General features: G+C 40.2%; 1 protein-coding gene across 1 annotated transcript in view; it reads right to left on the reverse strand.

Annotated features, from left to right (window-relative positions):
• GRIN2A (glutamate ionotropic receptor NMDA type subunit 2A) overlaps nt 1–13069 on the reverse strand; it is a 173013-nt gene extending 159944 nt beyond the window's left edge. The window contains exon 1 of the mRNA XM_086759680.1: nt 12665–13069. Coding sequence (XP_086615806.1) covers nt 12665–13069 — 405 coding nt within the window. The remainder of the gene's footprint in view (nt 1–12664) is intronic.
• Between the last annotated feature and the right edge of the window lie 2655 nt (nt 13070–15724).

Raw genomic sequence — 15724 nt, forward strand, 5'->3', positions numbered from 1 at the left:
AAAGCATTTAAGTAGGCATTAAAGGACTAAATATTTAAAGTATTTGCTTACTTTGCACTTGCTCCTAGTCCTTTACTTCACAATGAAATCAATCATGTTGCAGCCAGGATCCTGCTGCAAGCAGGATTTTTGCCTTCCATGTGGGACTCGTAAATGATCTGGATGCTGTAAGTGTGGATGCTATCTTTTCCTTGCAGAAGTATGCTCCTCAGCATTTAGAAATGCCTTTGCTGACCTAGAGAATTGTTTCTAGCATAAGTTATTTAAAACTATATTTAAAACTATATTTAAAACTATATTTAAAACTATATTTAAAACTATATTTAAAACTATAACTTACTTATCAGGCAGTAAAAAAAAAAAGCAGTAGGGGATGGGAAATGAGCAAATTCATTCTTATTTTGGCTCAAGTTTTCCACTGCTTTCAGGCAGTGTCCACTGCAGCCTAACAAATCAATAGGTCTTACACTGGAATAAGGATTACTGAGCTGGACCAGTACATTTTATTATTGGATAAAATAACTTACTACTTTAAGATCTCTGCCTTGTCCTGTGAAAAGGGTGAATCACAGAACAGCTCCTCTAAAGCCAACAGTCATCTCATACAAGGAAAAGCAGAACCAGTCCACACTTAAACAGAAAGAACTTAAGCAAGTACACAAAAACAGATTGGTAAGGCTTCAGTGACCACTAAAGATACACATGCTGCAGGTGAGAGTTGGCTCTCATATCAACTACCCACATGTTCATTTAAATTTTAATTCAGAGACCATGGAATGTGTTTTTACGAAAAAATTCAGATTGGGAATCTGAAAATATTGGTGTAAAGTGAGAAGCTACTGAACAACTGTTCAGGATATCTTAAACATTAAAATTTTTTATTATTTACGCCTGTCCTAAGTTAGCTATTTAGTGTCATTTCACTTTTTCACTGACCATTGGAAATATTCCAGTAACTCTTATGCTATGAAATGGTGATGTATAGTAAAAAACAGCACAGGAAAGCGAAAGAGATTGTAGTCAGAAGCCTGTATCCTGACATGGAAAAGTTTAGAAAAATGAAAACGTGTGTGACAACTTTTGTTAAGACTGGACAAGTGATAGGATAAGCATATCTGGAAACTATGAAGATCATTTGTTCACTTCAGTCACCCTGAGGGGAAAAAAATAAATCATGCAAACTTATATTTTTCTTTCCTCAAGGGAGTGTACTGTGCAAAGAGCCAAGTCTATGTTTGCTTGAGACCTTCCTCTATTGTCTGAAGACATTGCTCATTTTCAATCCCATGATACAACCAGTCATTTAGACAACATCAGCATTTATGTAATTCACAATCCATTACTTTGTTCTGTGCACATAACAATGTAAGTTACAAAGTCCCAGTAAACATGAGTCTCAGGGTACTTTAAAGCACATTCACATACAGGGGAGACTGCAGAACAATCAGCGAGCCACCTAACACTGTGGGAAACCAATTTATTTTCATATACTTTAAGTGTCAGTCTGTCCTGTCCCCAAGTATTCTGAAGCCTGTAATAGGAGATCTGAAATTCAGACTAATTGAATCTAAAATCAATTATAAAAAGGAATTAAATATATTTTCAAATGCTAGTTCCTAAAATCCAAGGTAGTAGGCCAAGCACCTGAACAAAGTGAACATACATACATAGAAAAAAAGTACATATATTACTACAAATCAGAGAATTATTACAAAATCTTTCAATTTTCTATAGAAATGGATATTTACATAGGAGGACACCAGTGCTGGACACATTAGTCATCCAAGTCCACAGTAAAATAAAGGAGAATTGTATATTTAGGAAAGCCTATAGAGTGATCCTGTCCCAGAGGTTACATTAAATTAAAAAAAAAAAAGAGAGAGAGATATTATATATATTTTTTATATAAAAGTATATTGCATATACTTAACTACAGTCCAGACTCCCCACACTGCACCACGAAAAGCATTTTTATAAAAGTCCCCCTACATGAGTATGTGAAGCTGGTCAATGAATGTAGAAGGAATCACTTAGGACAGAAGAATTGCCCAAAATTCCAAGGCCGGGATGATGAAGAGATACCAAGATGGAAACTGTTCAGTTTTGAATCCTTTTGATTTTCTCATATTTCTTTCTTCAAAAATAGATCACCTTCATTAGCAATTTCTGTTGCTGGTTTATCACCACCTCAGCTCTCCACCAACATTACCCTACCTCACCTGGTTTGGTTTCTCATCTTTCTCCACGCTGGGGTGACAGCCAAGTGTAAAGTAAAAATAGCAAATAGATGGGATGTAGATGAAGACAGCATAACAGGAAGGTGTTTGGAAGCAGCTTTTTGGTGGAAAGAGATTTGCATACAGAACAGACTGGATTAAAAAACTGCAGTCTAAGAGCTAGTAAAGGAGACAAATGGGTTTGGTTGTGGGTTTTTTGTTTGGTTGGTTTTGTTTTTTTTTTACAACTTCTTTAAGGATTTGCTGTTACATAGTTAAGTATAGAGCTAACTGTTTTCCATGCTAAGCACTGGAGTCATCCACAACATCTTTTGCTAAAAAAAAAAGATACCACCACAGGAAATCTCAGCCTTTTTGTAGATAACAACAGTTAAAACATAGACGGAGAAAGGAGAGAGAAGGGGATGGCAAATGGATCGAAACAAAATACAGAGTTGGTTTATTTACTACAAGGACAACATGACTATTGGAAAGAAACCAGACCATCCTAAATGGTACTTGACTAGAATACAGACACTTTCCAGAGTTTTTGCATCTGTTTTCTTACGATGAATTCACAAGCCTTATCTTGTCCCAATTACATACTTCATATAGCTCTGATGCCTCTGTCAACAGAATTTACCCAGAACTCTTAATTAGCCTCACACATACAAAATAACATGTAATTTGTCTGGTAATTATGTTTCTGTAACTCCTAAAAGCAACTCATTACAGGAATATCATACCCTTAGAACAGATTACCTTAATTCTATTTTCTGTTTATCCAATTATATCTGTCGTTCCTAATTGTATTGGAAAATGTGTTGAGCTGGAAGGTGCCTATAAAAGCCCCGCTCTTTCCTCTTTCATAGTGGTTCTACATACACAGTGTGTTTCCACTAGACACAAAATCAATGTAGTGAAAACAAAGCTGTCCTGTTGTTAATTCTAGTCACATGGAGAGGCAAGCTGGTCAGGACAAATAGACAAAACTTTGTATCAACAAAATTACAGGCAGAAATCTGGAGCCAAAAGTTATGACACTAAAAAAATATATTTATAAACGCTGTCAAGAAAAGGAAACAAAAGGAAAAGATAAGCAGCTTCTCACTCAGCAGTCTCTTGAATGAAACATGTTTATAGACATATCTTGCTCTGAGATGCGCAAAAGGCAGGCTATAAATAGTTACACATACTGAGCGGAAATCATGGAGCGAGACCAGCAGTGGTGTTCTCAGTCACACTGCAGCAGGTGACTTGCAACAAGGAAACAGTCCAGCCTATCTTCATTAAAAGCCTAAAAGGAAATTACTTTCCCAAACCTATGATGGAGATAGAAAGTCTAAAACACTGACTGAAGAGTTATCTGGTAATGAAGCACTTCCCCAAGAGAGCTTACTCAAAACCTGGATTAAGGGATACATAATTTAAAAGTTGAAAGATCTATAGTCACGATCTGAAAAAATATACTTTATCCAGGCTCCTCAGAGATGGGTGTACATGATCCTACTGGGAAATTACACTACCTTCAGCCAATTCAACACACCAAACCACTATTACTTGTGGGCTCCATCCTGAGGAGTAGGTAAATCAGTTTATTTGAAGAAAGATATTAAAAGCATAAAGATGACAACCTTTTATTCGCTCACCCTTCCTCTCTGCCTTCAGCAAGGGAACCTGGAAGAAAGCAGGGAGAATCACCTGCATGTATACCAAAAAAAAAACCCAACAGACCTAGGTCACTCAGACCTGATCATGCCTGAATATGAAAGAAAAGATTACTTTCAAAAGAAACTGAAGTCATTACGAAGCTGCATGTGGAATATTAGTGTTTTAATCAAATCTTATCCACAGCCCTCCAATGTGCTCCATAGTATATTACAGTCAGAAGGGACTGCACTTTTGCTTTTAATTTGCCCCTGTCCAAATAACCAGGTTAATCTTGCTAAGCATTCTCTGCTCAATAAATGTACAATCAAATTGAGACGTTTCATTGTTGCCCATGCTCTAAAAGTTTAGGACCAGTTTATGACCTCAGATATGTTGCTATATTTCCTAGGTCAGCTTTATTTCAGTCTCTGTGGCTGTTGAGATGAGGGAACAGGAATGAATCATACAAACTTCCTAGCTAGATACATTTATGAATGTTTTCTTCAATTGGCATGTGAAGCTTAAAGAGGCAGTATTCAAACAAAACTTTAGTCAAAATTTTGACTAGAAACTGTTGGGTTTTTTTCAAGAGATTTAAATAAATCACAAAGGCTGATCAGGGAACCCTGCGTACTCCTCAACCCACTCCAGTAGGCAGCAATGGACCCCTCATGCCTGAGTCCCAGAAGGCACAGCCTCTTTCTCCAGAGGAATTTTGCTCTTCCCTAAGTAAGAGAGAACTTGTACACCTGGGACCTCCTTCTTGCAATTACTCAGGCTTTATGATCACTTAAGCTTCATGTGCATGGAAAGTACAGGGGAAAATTGCTGTTGGGAAAGTTAAGACAATATTAACTGCATTCCACAAACTTATAGCTGCTGGATACCAAGCAAGCTCCCTCTGCAACTTGGAATATCATTTTTGCATATCAGGAAACAAGCTAGTTTTCCTGATGGTTGTTCAGTTTCTATATTACATTTCTTCTACACACTTTAATTCCTCCCTGAAATAGTCCCCCTTCTAACCAATCTTAATTCCAATTCTGGTTTCACAAAGAGTCCGAGAGTCTCAATTTTTCCCTGACCAAATATATCAAGTCTCAGAACAGAGGAAGATATATCACCATGGGCCTTCTAGCACAGCTTCTTTGAGTGCAAATAGTCAAAAAGAAATGCTTACTGGCTGCTATGCATTTACACAAGAGCACAAAACCTTTTCCTAGAAAGAACAGGGAGACCTGAGCATAATCCATGAGCAGCACCGCTTCTCTGGGGCCGAGACCCCAAGCTAGGTCTTCATCTTGGGAAGCCAGAGAGGCGCTCGGTTGGAGGGTGAATGTGCAGCGTAACTGGAGCTCTGCACTGAGGGAATTAAACCATGTCCATTTTTACAAACTGTGCATCTAGCTTATGCACCTCAGTTGCAAGCACAGGGTTTCTCTCCTAAGGATATTAAGTCTAAATCTAATATAAATAGCCAATGATGCTACTACTGTTTTATTTATTTATTTCAGTGAAGTACAGAAGAAAATATTTCAAGGATTTAAACAAACAATATGGTGACAGATGGCGTGGAGACAATCCAGGCTGGGCTCCCTCAGTAAAATCCACACAACTTCATAGCTCCAGGAAAGAGGGGAGGCAGAGGAGGAAGGGGGAGGAGGGAAGAGGGAGAGAAAAGAGTACACATGCAAAGCTGGCCCAGATGACCATAGATTTCTAACAAATCAAAACAGCTGAAGACTGCAAAGTTTCTCTATTCGTCTATACAAAGCTTTGTACCATCACAGATATCTTCCAAGCAAGTTCAAAAAAATTATAAATAAATTCTTCAAATTAAATTGTTCAAATTAGTTCAAATAAATGACAAATATAAAACACACAAACTGACTATTCAAATTATCTAAGCACCCTCTCAAAAAAAATTAAGAGATAAAATATATTAAGGCCCTGATAATATGAAGGCATGATATGAAGGCCCTTCTCTTCTGTTCACTGCATAATTTTATTAGGATGAATACATTCACGTGTGTTCTCTGGATATACTCTGATTGACAGAAATGTCTTATGCACTTTATAATAGTCTATTATTTTGTAGCTTAAAGGGAGTAATTTTGGATTCTGTATTTGAGAATGTCCTATAGAAAAAAATTCCAAAGATGCCACCAGGAATGTCTGCAAGCCAAAAATCATGCTGAAGGTCTGGTGTCCTACTTTTACAGCTCAGGAGTCTGCTGTGTTATAATTACCTATAGGCAGGCAAAAGTTTGGAGAGATTGCATGGATGATCTACAACAGTAACTTACTAGCAGTTTTAAATTGTTGTTGCTCAAAACAAAAACACTTATGGATTTCTATTTTCAAGAACTGTAAGAACAGAGAGTTTGAAGAGAAAGAAAACAATACCTTTGAGATAAAAATATATCGCTCTTGCTCCAAATTATTAGATCCAAGTGAAGCCAAACACTCCTCTCTTCTAAATGAGAAGACCTGCACCACAGGCTCAGCTGCAACTGTGTCAACTCAAACAAGCTAAAAAATAGTAATTACCCACACCTGAGCTACATCAGAAATCAAGTAAACCTTAGAAGATTTCCATTTCCTACAATCTGCTTATTAGTTACAGAAATTCCCAATCTCTTCAAAACTATCTTCCTTCTACTTAGGAAAATAAAACCAAATATCCCTCCCTTTGACTCCACAAGAGCAACAGTTCAAGGCTACTCTTACATTATTCCAGAAAACCTTCCATGTTTTCCTTTGCTAAATCATGAGGGAAACTCTTGTGTGCACAAGTGAATGAGGAATTATATAATCATCTAAAAAAAAAAGATAGGAAAATCCTTTAGAAAAAAAAAAAAAAAAAAGAAAGAGAAAGAGCAAGAAAGGAAGGCTCACATCATTAATACAATGCTCCTCCAAGTTTTGAGACATAGCTCAAAGCAGAGAATGCTGTAGCGAACACTGTTAAAGCTTTACTTTCTCATAGTGATGACAGTAAAAGACCAGTAATGTAAACCAGCATGCTGTGTCATAACCACCTCACGCTCTCAGATCACTGGTTCCTGTTGAAGAAAGGCAAAAGATATTGCATCCACTCACTTCATTTACCTGAGCAAGACAGATTTCAAACATGTTTTTAATCATTTAATAGCAGTGATTATGGCATGTGTGCATAAAAGGTATGATCACAGATTATCAACCTAGTTCCAAAAATCTTTACAGATGTGCAAGACAAGATTATTAAAAAAAAAAAAAACAACAAAAAAAACCCCCATAGATTGACTTTTATGGCTATGAACAAGTAAACAGATTTGCAAAAGGAGGTCAATGCTACATTTTCGTTGCATTTTGATGATCTTCCAGTCTTTTGCAGTACCAACCAAAGCCAAAGTTAATATGCTCAGGAATATAGTCCCATATACATGCTAATATCAATTATCAGAAAGGGCAGGAATAAAGAGTTACAAAATTTAAATTTAAGATTTTCTGTAAAAATACAAGATTGCTTTTACAAGTCAACTAGATGAGTTGGACAGAAATCTACATAACGCATATGGAAGACATGCGAATTGATGAGCACACTCCATGAAGTATAATTTCCAGAAAAGATTCTACAATTAAGAACAAACCCAACACACCCTCCCATTCATCACAACAACTTTTAAAGCATAAGAATTGAAGCATGCTTATGCATAGTGCAAATATGAAGCGTGGCTTTTGAACTTCTTTCCACTTTATTTTTAATACTATCACTGTGCTATGAGGACACACAGCAAGGTTGTAAAATGTGTAGAGGAACCTTACGAGCAGCGCATAAAGTCACATACAGGTAAGGGAGCGTAAATTCTCAGTACCAGAGCCAGGAGTCTGGGTGTGCTCTGGTCATAGTTACAAGGCTAGGCTGCACAAGCGTGGTATGTTTTTGTATCTCAGGAATGAGGATAAACAGAGCAATTCCAGCTATGTCTACAATGAGCTGAAAATGACAGGTAATGCAAACATCTGCAAGTATTTCAGTAAAATAGCTGAAAAATATCCACCAAAAGAATGAACAAGATTTGAAAGTACAGTTTCACTCACTACTTACTCACAGTCTTAATAAATATCCTAGCAGCACTATAGGACCCTGGGGCTGGCGGGGGGGGGGGGGGGGGGGGGCGGAGCTGGCAGATGAGTTGAACATGAGTCAGCAGTGCACCCTTCCGGTAATAAAGCCTAACCAGGCTGCATTAGCGAGAGCATCGCCAGCTGCTTGGGGGAGGGGGGGCGGGATTATTCCCCTCTTTGGTACTTATGAGGTCATGTCTGCAGTCCTCTGTCCAGTTTTGGGTTCTCCCACACATGACATCAATATACCTGAGTGAGCCCAAAGGACTGGAGTGCAGGAGGTGGAAGAAAAGGCTGAGGGGACTCTCTTGCCCAGAAAAGAGATGGGTAAGAACAGGTATAAGTGCAGCCTACAACTAAGCAGAGGCAGAGCTGGACTCGGAGACTCCCAGCAAAAGAACAAGAGCCTGTGGTCACAGTACAGAGGGAAATTCTGACGAGATATAACTAAAATATTTGCACAGTGAGAAAGGTTAAGTACTGGAATAGATTGCCCAGAGAGGCTGTGCTATGGACATAGTCCATGGAGATATTCGAAACTTGACTGGACAATCTGATCTGACTTTGCTGTTAGCGCATTGTTGAGCTAGGGCTGGGTTAGACAACCTCTAGTAATCCCTTCTAACCTCAATTGCTCTATGATTTAATATTTACTATTTTGGAGGAGGACAGGGGTAAAAAAGGAAAGCTGAAGGTGGTGGTAGATGCAAAAGGGATTTTATACTAAACAATTAAAAGTGTTTGTTGCCAATATTATCAGCAGAAAGAATAATGAAGAATGATAATTTAACCATATATCATACGTTTTTTGGAAAAGCAAAGAATTATTTTGCATAACATTTCCAGAGCTGTTTCAAGAACCACTTTGTAGTAACAGCCCTTCTGGAAAATTACCCTCACCTTTCATGCTGCTTGGCTACGCATTATAACTGTCAGTACTTCTAAGACAACAGAATGCTTCAAGTTTTGTCTTTCAGAAAGATTTATAACGAGAAGTCAGAAAGATTTAATTTTGCAAAAGCAGAGAAGCTAAGTATTCCTTGATGTATTTATAATACATAGGGGCTTTTTCCCCACTTTTGAAGGAAACAAATCTTTTATAATTTTCACAGAAGTAACCATGATGTTCTGTTTTAGAAAAATATCACGAATACTATCATAGCATGTGGTGAAACAAACACAACTAAGTTTAAAATCAAATGCTCAAGTTAGGGAACAGTTCCTAAGTAATGTTTGGTTTGAGATCCCTCAAATGTCAACAGATACAAGATGAATAAACAGCCAGTCTGTTCACAGCATCCTCCAAGGGATGCTGATGCACAGCACGTTGGCAGACAATTCTCATCTTGTTTCAATAGACTATCCCACATCTGAATATATTTGAGCCTGTGGCAGAACTAGGGACCAAAGCCAAGTAGCAGTTCATTGGCAGAAGAGTTCCTGCCAACAGCAGGTGATAAAATCGGGTCGAGGCAGAGCATGTGGCACTGTGTAAAGGGTGTCTCTACAGTGCGGTTGGGGTCAGGTAGGTACCATACCTACCTAAGTGCCACATTGGTTTATTGCTAGGGTTTTGTCAGCAGATGTCAGGTGAAGGCAGATCAGCTAGGTTCAGAAAACATTCCAGTTCTGTTGGCTTCACATGCTTATCAATTTTCATAGTCTCTATCAAGCAACGTATCTCCTCAGCTGCTGCAAGCAAACTTTAACCAAACTGAAGCAGAGTACAGCCAGCTGACCAACAGAAGAGACACTCTAAACTACGCACTGCTCACGGCAGATGTTTGCATCGGGACTTAATACTTCAAAAGTCGTATGTCCTGCATTAATCACTGCATACTCCAAATGTGGGCATATCTCATATTTAGAAACCTAGAACAACTTTTTCTTTTTTAAAGAGATGACCCTTTCTGTGAAATTCACACTGACATAGTATTTATTAGCCATAGAGAATATGATAAGCTTATCTACTCTGAGTCACTCCAGTGAAGTCTTTAGCATTACAATGAGCATTACAAATGACTTGTCATTTCTGTGCCTTCAATTTAGTTCACATTTAGGACAGTTAAGCATCATACAACAACTACCTGGCACAGAGTTCACTGAACTGTTGAGCCACCTTTTTGTCGGCTGTGCTTGGTAGACTACAAAAAAAAAGCAAGTACTACACACACACATTTTGAAGTAAAAGTCATCTAAAACACAGTACCAGCATAATGCTATGGAGGAGGAAAATATCTGTTAGAGTCACACAATAAGGACATCAATGAAATAGCCTTGTTAGAGTGGCAGAGAACTACATCCATAAGCAGGAGTGGGACCCAGCATCTTTTTTGCACATTCAGCCATGTCAATGTAGGAGACAAAACAGAAGACCTTAAACACTGATCAACTTCACAGTTTAACCAGAATCCACATGTTTCAGCTAAAAACCTGACACTGACTTGGAAGACAGATTTTACATTTGCAGTCCTTCTCACTCAGACTTCATCTCCTCTGCCTTTATGACAGCACTGTGAATTTCACCTTCAGCTCCCAGGAATTCATTTCTAAATGAATGGTTAATTCAGTGACACATGCAAGTCTCATTACTGCAATGTTCCAAACCCAGTTGCAAGACATTGCACATTGCAAAAGCCAAGTTAAAAATTAAGGCAATTTTAGTTACATGAACAATTCCTTCAGCCAATTCAAGCTGCTGAAGACAGCTCTATTAGATTGTCTTAATGCACAAAAGAACAACATCGATTTCCCAAGTGGAAATCTTAGAAGTCAGTTTCAGCACAAAAATGTTTTATTAGCAAACTGTGACAACCCCTAAAATCAAAGACAGTGATATAATAATGACAATATTAGCGCACAACGAAAATAGTATTAACTGACTGAGACAAGAAAAATATGATGTATTTGATTTTCTAGAGGCTCCTACATAAAAGCAAAAAAAAAATAGATCTGTATCAGTAACATCCTGCATCTGCTACTGAGCATGAAGTTGATTCCATAAGGATTTCTGCCAGTGTTTCATCACTCAGCACTGGCTGGGATCCTTAAATGTTCTAATACTGGCATAGAAAGTCAAGTGAAATATGTATCAAATAAAATTCCTAAATACATATAAAGCCAGCTTTATAGAGATGGGTAAACCTGTACATTAATTTAAAAGCACATGAAATAACTGCCTCTGTAACTTGGTCACTGCAATTACATTTAAGATTGTAGCACTGGCTGTAATGATCTTTCCATATAAATCAAGATGTCAAAGCCATGGTTATAGAATCTCTGTTATAATTTAGCACTTATTGTCCTCCCCTTGTACGACATAAGTTTTAAAGGAAAGTCATTCAAAATGCCAAGAGAGACAGATCTCTTATCCCAGTGGAAAAAGTCTTTCCTAGAGGTAAAAAGTTTCAAAAGTTCAAAGCCGATTTATCTATTTAACCAATCATTGCGTCTTTACTGCTTCTTTTTCCCCCTCAAGCTATGAAACAATGTATCTGGACCATTTCATTTTTAGATGGATTCAGAGAGCTCTTTACTATTTAAGTACTATTCAAAAGCCACTTAGGGAATAACAATATTTAATGAATAAGAAACCTTAACAGGTACAAATATCCAGAAATAAGTTACAGTTAACATTGAAGAGTCTTGTGTGTTGGAAAACCAGCAAATGATTTCCCACACTTAAACTCCCTCTTCAGCTATCCTTTTACATGACAGTAGGAGCTCCTCACAGACTTTCAGGCCAAGCAGCAGTCCATGCCAGAGAGCTTAGTCCTGCGAGGTGGTAAGCATCTGTTTCAGAAATGGTAGTGATCACTTTACAAGATCAATACTGCAGTGCCAACAAGGATTTTTTTCAAACTGTTACAGTGTGAAGGAAGATGAACCAAGTACATGAGTCACTTTTGTCATTCGACAGTCTCGCAACAGATTACATAAAGAGATGTTTTTCAATTAAAAAAAAAATTGTCATTATCTCCAGACTTCAGACAACCACGTTATGGATTTTCATGAACTATAGCAGGAAATTAGAAGTATCTGGTTAGCAAAAATCTAATTCAATAAATATAGTGAATACAACAGCTTATTCAAGTTTGCAAGACTACTTAATTTATAGGCTGCAGTGGATCACAAAAGTCTAGCTTAATATGATTGTCCTGTTATTACTATTGTCCTCAAATACATTCAGGTCTATTGCTTGCTATTTCTTATAGGCACCACAGAATATCTGCTTATAGTTTTAGATCTTATCCCTAAGATCATTTTATGGACCTACTATTTTGAGGGTTTTTTTACACCCATATTTGCTAGTAAAATTTCTAAACTGATCAGCATTCAGTGTGCTGGAGAGTAAACTTTCAGTAGGATTGCTTTTACAATGGACAGAAAGTTGAGTTTCAGGAATTAACCTTGAAATATTTCAGAATATTTGATGAGTGATCAATGTGGACACTGGTCCATATATATATATATATATTTTTTTTTTTTTAAGTACAAAGAGACAATTAGAAGGATCCTCTTTGAACTGCTTGCAGTGATTATTCATGATAGAGACCAACACAGTGAAGTACATTACATTAGCAAAACTTTTAATAAATTTTCCTACCTTATCTGCCATTATCATGGAGGCTCCACCATGACACAGTGAAGTACATTACATTAGCAAAACTTTTAATAAATTTTCCTACCTTATCTGCCATTATCATGGAGGCTCCACCATGAATGCCAAGAATTGGAATAGAAGTCTGAGATGAAATAAAATCCAAAATCTGAGCTACTGCCTCCTGATCAGTATCATCTCCAAAAACCACTCCGTGGATCTTGGTGCCTGACATCAAGTCGCAAACATGTGTTATGATGCTCTTAGGATCAGTCTGGTTCACCAGAAGGGTCACTACATTTACATCAACAGTTAGGTCTGATGACATTTCCCTGGTCCAGAGAGCTCTGATATCTCTTTCTGTGATATACTTGGTCCTTCCCAGAATCACTGCAATGTTCAGGATGGGATAACTTTTCTCTGCTCCACAAACAAGATCCAAAGGTGCCAGAAGAGCTTGGAGTACCAGGAGAGCACAGCCAATTTTCCTCATCTTTGCCAGCTTTATCCCCTGTAAAAGCAATCACATTGTATAAGAAAAATGGAGAGAAAAAGATATATACTGTGTATCTCCAAAGAAGGTTTTAAACCAAAAGCTTTTGGACACAATGCAAACTTCAGTAGCATTTTATAATGCATTGTTCACCTTCGTTTCAATTCAAGCCTCTTGTACCCCTCAAATGTCAGCTTGCCAATGGAAGTATTACAAGTGGTCTCCCTTAAGTAAGGAAAAAAAAATGTAGCACAAGTTCAGAGGAAAGACCCATTAAAATTCCTGCTGGATAGACAACAAAATTAAAATGACTGACATCATTAAAAGAACTGACATCCTTTTCTTTAACCTTGCCATCCTAAAACAGGTAAAACACAGAAATCTATTTTATTTTCTCCTGAACATCTATTTAAAATTTTAGTCACAGTCTAATAGGAAGAGGTGCTTTAGCTCAAAATGAGAAAAGCAAGCTGAAAATGCTAGTCCACGTACTCCATAATCTCAAAGCATCCCAGAACTATGCTGTTTTATTTCTGAAGATCTCTCCTAGACAGCTGCTGCTCAAGCACAGTCTACTGCATTTCTGGAACAGTTTCAGAAGCACAATATTCTGTCTTAATTCTTCTCCCTCCTCTTACGCGGCATTCACTTAAGCATCTCAGAACTGCTGATCTCAGACACAAAGTTGTCGCTGATGTAGAAGGGGAGGATATTCCATAAATGAGCATCACTGCATTGGTTTACTTCATGTCTTCACCGAATCTGTAGGGGGCTGATTATAGACAGAGTAGGACGGGGAGAGAGATGAGCCATAGAAGTGAACTGAACTATCTGAAGGAGGGTGAAGAGGGAGAGCAGGTCTGACTCTGAAAGATCTCCCTTTGTTTCTGTGCCCTAGGGGATTTCCTCCCCCATAATTGGCGCTCTGCTTGCTGCAAGAAGGGAGTCCCTGTGCCACATAAAGCTAAGCTTGTTGCGGAGCGTCATGCAGAAAACACTGGCGAGGGCTGGCCAATCAGGGGTGGCATTTTTCCGATCTCCCCTCTCCTCCTGCCAGCCCTATCTCCATCATCAATCAGAATCATCTGCCGCTGAAAGCGCACACCAAGACAAGGGCTTGCTGTATCATCACCTTTCGGGGCAGACAAGGAGATGAGCACCTGAGAGACCATTTAACCGCAAATCAGTGGCACTATGCTTCCCTAAGGGATCGCACTGCGGGGCTGGTTCCCCAGGCTGCAGCACCGGGGAGAGCGCGGACACGGGTAGAGATAAACCCACGCGCCCGCAGACACGAAGCCGCCACATCCTCCTTCAGACCCCAAGAAGCAGCCATCGTAACAAACCCCGCACCCGCCTACCCCCCCGCCCCCCGCAACTCCCGGTTCCGCACCGGGCAGCGCCCCCGGCCGTGGCGGCGCGATGGCGCCCCCTGGCGGCCGCGGGGCGCCATCCCACGTACCCAGCGCCTCAGGAGACGGAGCGGCGGCGGGTGCCGCGGGTGCCGGTGCTGGCCGTGCCGGTGCTGGTGCAGGGCATGCCGCGGCCGCGGGCATGTCGCGCCCCTCGGTGCCCGGGCTCAGGGGCGGCCTCCGCGTCGCCGGTCGCACGCGTGATCCCCGCCGCAGCCTGCGAGCAACATGGCATCCCGGGAGGGCAGCTACGCGGGCAGGGAGATAGGGACAGGGGGGCTGGACACGGGGAGGGGGAACGGGACGGGACAACGTGGGGGAGGGAGAAGAGGAGACGATGAAAAGCCGTTAGTCAGATGGCTGATTTGACGGAGGAGGGGAAATACATTTCAGTCTCATGTGGCATGTGAACCGAAATAAAGTGACTAGACTCAGAAGTTCCCCCCTCGCCCCCCGTCACTTAGAAATAAGTTGAAGCTCTTCCCAAAGAGCAGCGCCCGTGAGCCCGCAGCCGTCCGGGAAGCGTCCCTCATCCTATCCAGGTCAGGAAAATCCTGGGGTCCCAAGGGCCCGTTTGCTTCCAAGAGAAACGCACGGGTTTGAGTTCTAAGGGAAGAGACATCCAACCTGGAAAGAGCAGCTAAAGGCAAACTAGTTCACAAGATCAAGGGCAGGAGTTTTCTTAACAGGTTCAAAATAAGCGTAATCTGGAAAACAGCTAAACCGGTGGGAAATCAGGCTCCTTTTGATCTTGTAACGGACCAGATTCATTTTCAATTTATCATAAACAAACGCAGGCAGACACACTCTAGCAGATCGCTCCACGAAAAGCTCGGATTGCTTCGATCTTTCACTCGCTATTTCCAGCAAGGATGTACAGAGATGCCTTTTCCAGCAGCCCCAGTTAGAAGAGGGACGCTGGCGCACCGGGCAAAGGCAGCCGGCGTTCCCGAACGGCTCCTGGCTGCCGAGTGGACCCCGGGAACCGACCGGTGAAGCCGGTACCGCCGCCAGCCGCTGCGCCGGGCCCTTTCCCCACCGGCGGAGGCGGTACTTACTGCATCCTCCCTCCACATAGCGCCAGTTTTCGGATCCTCAAAGTCATGTCAGTAGATTCCTTTGCGAACAACGAAGTGAAAAATAGGTCCCTTAATGCCTGGATTTCATCTTGCAACTTGTTCCCACCGCGGTAAATACAAGCCCGGCAGCTCTTTATCCCTTGAAATCCCGCATGCTCAAGTTT

The sequence above is a fragment of the Chlamydotis macqueenii genome, chromosome 15 (genome assembly GCF_036417535.1).
Source record: "Chlamydotis macqueenii isolate bChlMac1 chromosome 15, bChlMac1.mat, whole genome shotgun sequence".
Classification (NCBI taxonomy): domain Eukaryota; kingdom Metazoa; phylum Chordata; class Aves; order Otidiformes; family Otididae; genus Chlamydotis; species Chlamydotis macqueenii.